The 7,257-nt window shown below is 32.9% G+C and overlaps 1 protein-coding gene across 1 annotated transcript; it reads right to left on the reverse strand.

The window, feature by feature from the left end:
- Positions 1 to 4,666: 4,666 nt before the first annotated feature.
- LOC129285180 (GATA transcription factor 5-like) lies at positions 4,667 to 6,362 on the reverse strand. The gene is made up of 3 exons (XM_054920755.1): positions 6,177 to 6,362; positions 5,744 to 6,066; positions 4,667 to 5,640 (listed from the first exon to the last, which is right to left on the reverse strand). The coding sequence occupies exons 2-3, from the start codon at positions 6,062 to 6,064 to the stop codon at positions 4,981 to 4,983; spliced, it is 981 nt and encodes a 326-aa protein (XP_054776730.1). The 5' UTR covers positions 6,065 to 6,066; positions 6,177 to 6,362; the 3' UTR covers positions 4,667 to 4,980.
- Positions 6,363 to 7,257: the final 895 nt, after the last annotated feature.

Consider the following 7,257-nt stretch of genomic DNA (forward strand, 5'->3'; position numbering starts at 1 on the left):
AGAAAGATTATATTAGTTTGAAAATAAATAATTATTTTATTAGGATAATTTTTAATTAAAAATACCTTATATTTTTTAATTGAGTATGTATTTAATTTTTTAAAAAATACTAAATAACTCAGTTTGCATAAGTGATAAATTTAAATGTTTAAAAGAATAAATTAGGAATGATATTTTAGACTAAGGTACGTAACTCAACTATCAATTGATGTTTGGATGGATGAAAAATAAAAACTTAAAAGTAGAAAGTATATTTATATTTTATAATTCTTAACTATAAATTTTAAAAGATATTCTTAAAAAAAACAAAAAATTATTTGCAACTAAGATAAAGTAACAAAATTAATATATTTTACTTTAAAGATACTAAGATAATGTTTTAATATTTATATTTATTTTTCAAAACTAAAACATTTCACACGGATATAAATCTGGTTATATTATAAATAGTGTGGGATGCTGTGATCATCATGGCGTGTACGCTAATTCAAATTTCAAAATTCTCGAAACCCTCCAACGCGCCATCATTTATACATGTCGTTTTCTTAGCTCACTGGTTGACAATATTCGCTCCATTTTTATTTATAAAAAAATATTTTTTTATTTTAAAAATATAAGACATTTTTTAAAGAGTTATGTGTTTAAAAATATAAGATATTTTTAATTTTTTAAGATGTAACCGTTATCTTTTTTTTAAAATACCTCTATTAATTAATGCTTTTATATTTATTATAGGGTGTTTAATAGGAGTAAATATGAAAAATAAGGTTAGTTTAAAAGTAAATAATTACTTTATTGAATGTAAGATTCAGTCAAAAATGCCTTAAATTTTTGAATAGAGAAAGTATCATTTTTAATATGTTTTTTATATAAACAAAATTACATTTTTCATTAGATATTTATTATAAATTTTTTAAATTATCCCTCATAATTTTATCATTTACAGTTATAAGAAACAATTAATAAATGATAGATTAATATAATTAATAAAAAATATTTTAGCCCAATTCTTTTATTTTTAAATGTAATTAATATGGTTAATTGATTTTTTTAAGTGTATGATATAATTTTTTCTCTTACAAATAGAAATGGAGAGAGTAGCAAGCAACGGTATGTCGCATAACATTTTATTTTAAATTTTTAATAATACAAATAACTCTTTAATATTTAAAATTTAATAAGAAATTCTTATTAATTTTTTACATGTAATTATTTATTTCGATAACAAAAAACATGGCATATCAAACAGTTAACTTGATTCAATTTTTTTGAGAAAATTAATGGAATAAAATTCAATAAAGAGTAAATAGAACTATTTATGTAAAAGGCCATAAATTCCCTTGCAGGCAGAAAAGTTGTTTTAAAGAATCAAAATCAATTTAAGGATCAAATGCACACTTGACCTATCACTCTACACACTGAACTTATCACCTTATACAACAATCATATCACCTTACACCTCAAGTCTATCATATTATAACTCAAATCTATCATCTTACACACTAAATCTATGACCTTGCATTCAAAGCCTATAACTGACTTTACACCTCAAACCTATAACCTTGTTCTCCAAACCCATTGCTTTACACTTCAAGTCCAGCTATGATCTTACACAACAAAGTTACATGTTAGCCTTTGAAAATATCGTATAATTTATATGCTCGTGGTCTAAATAATGTGTTGTTTATGTTATTATTTTCTTATAAACTGTCACTTTTAAGATGATAGGTCATATATATTTTCATGAAATCTATACCTTTATGGTGTGGAAAGCAATATGCTTCATGTGTAAGGTTATAGGCATGGTATGCAATGATAAGGTCCTAGGCTTGGTATATATTTGGTCCTTAAATTAGTTTTGATCTCTCAAATTAATTTTCCTCCCAAGAGAGATTTTATGAAAGTTTCCCAGCCACCTTAAAAAATAATTAAGATTGTGATAGATTAATTATCAAAATTTAAACATTAAAATACGGATGATTATCTTGACTTATTATAAGTTTGAAATGAATTTAATACAATTAAAATGAACCTCTTTAAAGATTTCAAGTTGGTTTGAATTCTAATTAATCCCATGATTAACATTCACTTTAATAACCCATCCATGCAATTTTAGTAGCAGAGGTCACGGGTGATCCTCATGCATTGTCTATCCTTTTACACACACACACACACATATGTATGTATGTATAAAATATTTAAGTGAATTGGGTTTTAAATTTTCAATGACTCACCAAAAATTCAGGCATACTTCAAACTTAAAAAATACTTACAAAGATATTTATATATTATTTACTGACAAAATTTTGATATTGACAGTAAAATTTAAATTTACAATATTGTAAATTATAGACTTGAAATCCTCATAAAGAGACCAGCATTTGTTGATATATTATCTGTGCATTTTGACATGGAATAGGCTTCCTCAAATCATCCAGTGTCTCACCAACAACCACCTTGCCCACATGCATTCACGTTACATTGTACGCGTCATTCACTAGTCGTTAATTTAATTTCACCCCTCACCAAACGATTCATGTTCATCAACAACAACTAGAACAACCATGGGGATGTTTCCAGGCCACCATCAATTAGAAGCATGACTATTTTCATATTTCTGCTGACTCACTCATTGCTAGCAAGTCGCGAGAGTCAACCCTAGTTTGGCTTTATAACTCACAAGTCACTTAAAATATTAAGTGAGTGTTTGGATGTTCCTTCATGATCAATCACGACTCTTGAAATTTTATTTTTTTTATAAAAAAGCCCAAACATATCTTTTTTTAAAACTCCATTTGATAATGAATTACGGCTCTGAATTTCCATCATGAGAAACTATTTTAAACTTTATCAGATAATCAATTATTTTAAAATTCCAGCTACCACTGCACACCCAGAGATGGGTTCCACCCTATTTGTGAGGAGGGGTACTTGCAGAACAGGTAATTTACCCACAATATGAGATATAAAGTGATTAATAAATTTTAATTTTGATTTGCATATAGTAAAAACGTAAGCTAATATTATCTTTACATCATTCTTTATTTTATTTTAAGTCACTTTGATGTATTATTTTGCTAGGAGATACGCTAGTACCTTATTTGATATATAATTTCAAGAAAAATAAGTGAAATTGAAAACTAGTTCCTTATATCCAGACATCTTTAATACATTAGATTCAAGATTTTCAATGAACCCAATTATACCATGTTGGCTTAATTCTGATCGATTCCATGTCATGGGTCATGGAATTACTGAGACTTCATGGAATCTAAACCCACATGTCTTTCCGAAATCCAAAATTAACCACTTAGCTCTACAAGCTACACAAATGCAGTGAGTGATGGTGGCTTTCACATCTGCTCAATGTATGCTGAAATGAGCAATGATAATATTTGACTATTGATATTGCTTTCATCGAGCCTCCTTTTACCCTCCATGTGATTTTTAGAACGCCAATTTTTCTATACATTAAAAGGGCTTGAATTTTGAATCAATTTTTGGGCTTTTATACCCCCCAACCCCCCAAAAAAAAGGGGCTCGAGTCATTTACCATATTACCTTCACACACGCCTTACTCATTGTTATATCCAGTGGCTTTGAATTTGACAAGTGAATTTTCATCCCGACTTGTTGGTTTGATACATGGAATTTAATTTTAAAATCTCTTTTGGTTAATGGAATTGAATGTGTTGATTGAGAATAAAATAGAGTAAAATAAAATTGTGGAATGATAGATATGAGAATTATAAAGAGGCGAGAGCAATAGAGTAATGTAGAGGTAAGAATGGAGATCTATGACTTTGTTAATGTAAATCCTCATTCTCACCCCTTCCATCACCCTATGGTTTTCATTTTTTATTGTCATCGCTTTTTTATCAATTTACAATTTTATTTTAATTCACTTTGGTCTTTATCAACTTAATCCATTTCATTATATTTCTTTCAAATAACAAAGGAGCCCTAAGACAAGATGGGAGTGATTTATTTTGAATTCCTTGCATTAAAGTTAAAATTATATCTTAATTAAGAAAAAAATAAAGGTGTAAAGCAACATAAGCTGGCTTTCCTAAAAATGAGATTCCTAAATTTTTAGGAAAAATGATATTAAGGTTTCAAAACATTAAATTAATGACCGTTTAAGTCCCTGACAAAAATAAAAAAATAAATTGTAAATATTAATTTAAATAGTTATAAATATAAATTCTTGTTATAATTCATGAATTACATTTAATACTTAAATATTATTTATAATTAAAACTCCAGAATTTATAATCATTTAAATCCATATTTTTAACTCATTCTTAATTTTTTTTATCCAAAACCTAATTGCTATTTATTAAAAGTTTTGGGGCCTAATAGTCACTCTTTCAAATTTTTAACCATCAAGAGTCTACATCTAGAGTCATATTTTCTCAACACAATATATATATATATATATATATATATATATAGTAGTGTACCTAACTAAAGAATTATCATTTTTTCAACACACGAGATCCTCGTGTTAGAGGGATTGATTACAAAGACTTAATTTGGGTTGATATTTTTAGAAATATGAACAAATAAATTCAGATTGTTTATTCTGTTGGCAAAAACAAAAAAAATCAGACCATTTAATATTTCAGATGCATATTTTAAATCGACATAAGGCATGCAAAAACACTTCACTGCAAAATAGGGCTGAATAATTCAAAATGCTATTAAGTTGAAAGGGGGAGAGATAAAGAAATAAAGTATGTTAAATATTTAAAAAAAAAAAAACCTACCAAATATGGCCAAAATGTATCCATGGAGAAAATTCGACGCCTTCAGCTACCCTTAATTAATAAGAATTCAAACAATCATGAATTCATTCCTAATTTCCGTTACCTGCCTAGCTGACTAATGACTAGTAGCACTAGAAGCCTAATTGAAAACCACCTTCTATCTTACAAAACCGGACCCGCTTCGACCGGATGACGATTCCTAATCCAGGATTCAGCAACTCGGAACAGTTTGAGTTCGGGTCAACCCACATTCCGGTTCGCTCATCTCCTTCCTCTTCCTCATCTCTAACACTTTACGATGACTGTTCGAGTGAATATTGCTAGAGAAAGTTGGGCTACAGGCCGGTCTATACTCCGGAAAAAGCCGACCGGACTTGTAGCGGACCCCACAAGCGTTACAAAGGGTTTTGGGGCCTAGCGGACCTGTTCTCCATTGCGGAGTCTTCTGCACTAGGCAATGGGTACACCGACGCTGAATCTGGGACCCACTACCACTACCGGCTTGAGCCTCCGCCCTTTTCTTCTGCTTCTTCACGGGCGTTTCCGTAACGCTTTGTACAAAGCCGGTGCTCGGAGCCGTGCCGACGGCGATGAGGGTCAACGTCGAGGAAAAGACCGATGAACACGAAGACGGCGGGGAAGATGGCCGGGAAAGCAAGGGGATGAACATCCTGGCTCTTCTACGCTTGGTGCTTCTCGCCTTGACGGGAAATTCAAATGGCAAACAAGGAGTTTTCGCAAAGCCCCGGCTAGGTTCCGGTTCAGACCGGGTCTTCGCTTCCCCGGAACGGACGGGGTACAGAAGAGAAAGCTCTGGGACAGAATCGTCAACGAAATGAGAAACCCATTCCAGGTCAGCCAAATCATCGTCCTGTAATAATTTTAAACGGATTACTTAGCAGAAAAATTTAAAATTTATAGAAGTTAAATAAAAGCCGTGCCTCAGAGCGTGAAAGTCGAGAACAATGACTCACCGGAACAGCGAGTTCATTGGAAAAAATGAAGTCAGAATCGCCGGCAAGGGAAGAGGAATTGGAGTTGGTGTCTTCTTCGCTCCGGTCATGTGAGGATGAACAGGAAAGACTGTCTTTTTCCTCGTCATCTTCTTCATACTCGGGTTGAAATTCATTCTGGGAGAAATCAAATAGGTCATCCACTGAGAAATCCTCACCGGCAACCCCGTTATTCGAATTGAAGCACCAAATTTCCTCGCCGAAGGCTTGCTGTGTTGATTTCAGACACGTCAATTCTCTGTGCAGACTCGATTTTAACGCGTTCGCTACCACAACCTCCATTTCTATACACAAATCCAATCATTATTGCAACAATTCAAAAAAAAAAATTCAAATAAAACACCCACAAACCCCATCTTGCTTCCCCGTTTTATCTCACTTCTATAAAATTTACCTGATAAAAATGCGAAGAAGAGAGAACCGCACGAGAGCTTTCGTAGGTTGAAGCACTGGGACAAACGAGGGTGTTTCGTGGGCGAAAGTGGTGCTGAGTTATTGGTTTATCTTTATCTTTCTTTCTCCTATCTTTTTACTATGCCTGTACTGTTTTCCAATTTAAATATGCGCTACCAAAATTTTCTAAGAGAGTGATATGCCAAGCGTCCGACATTTGGCCCATTTGAAGGGAAGTGCTTGACTAATATAAATATAAATATAATAATAAATTATTTTTATTCTGGAAATGGATCTTTGTCTCAGTGATTGATGATTGATTCGTAAATTGGAAATTTCCGCGACGATTTTTATTTCTTGACCATACCAAAAAATACTGGCCTGGTCCAGTCCAACCAGTTTTAAACAAAAACGTTAAAATCACACGCCGGTTTTGACTGTTACAATCGCGCACATCCACCGTGGTCGTCGATTGAAGCATGTTGTCAGGGAAGTCAACGGCTGCGATTAGCTCTATGTGCGTCAAGCGTAAATTGGCGGTAGCAGTTTTCAAAAACGACGTCATAATGAATGTCCCAGGAAACTGCCTAAATTACGTCGTGGTTCTAACTTCTATGTTAATAGACATTGGAAAATGACCCTCAAGTTTTAGTTATTTACCCCGGGGGGGTTGAGGGTTGGGGATTGCTTCGCCGCGTTGATCGCGCCTCGTGCTAGGCTAATTTTACAACTGGGCAATGCAAGGGAAAGACGGCGATGACCACGTCAGCCAATTCTGACTTTTTGGCGCGTGAAGCATCTAACGGATGGTGCTTCGAGTTTGATTTCAATCGAATGGTGGAGATTTGTTTGAGCCTGTCATCGAAGCTTAAAAGTCTGAGATTGTTGATTCGTGGCCATTTGAAAGCATCGCCTCATGTCTTCAGGGATTCCGCAGCGCGTTGCTTCTTGTATGATGATGATCTATGCAATCGTAGCAATAGCTGGCATGCAAAATGCTGATGGATATCTGTATGACTGGGGGAAAAAAATGGTTGGGGTTAAGGGTAGTAATTAATTTTTCTATTCACTATTTTTTAATA

Source organism: Prosopis cineraria, unplaced genomic scaffold (genome assembly GCF_029017545.1).
Source record: "Prosopis cineraria cultivar Desert tree isolate PC_DT_omini unplaced genomic scaffold, ASM2901754v1 PC11, whole genome shotgun sequence".
Classification (NCBI taxonomy): domain Eukaryota; kingdom Viridiplantae; phylum Streptophyta; class Magnoliopsida; order Fabales; family Fabaceae; genus Prosopis; species Prosopis cineraria.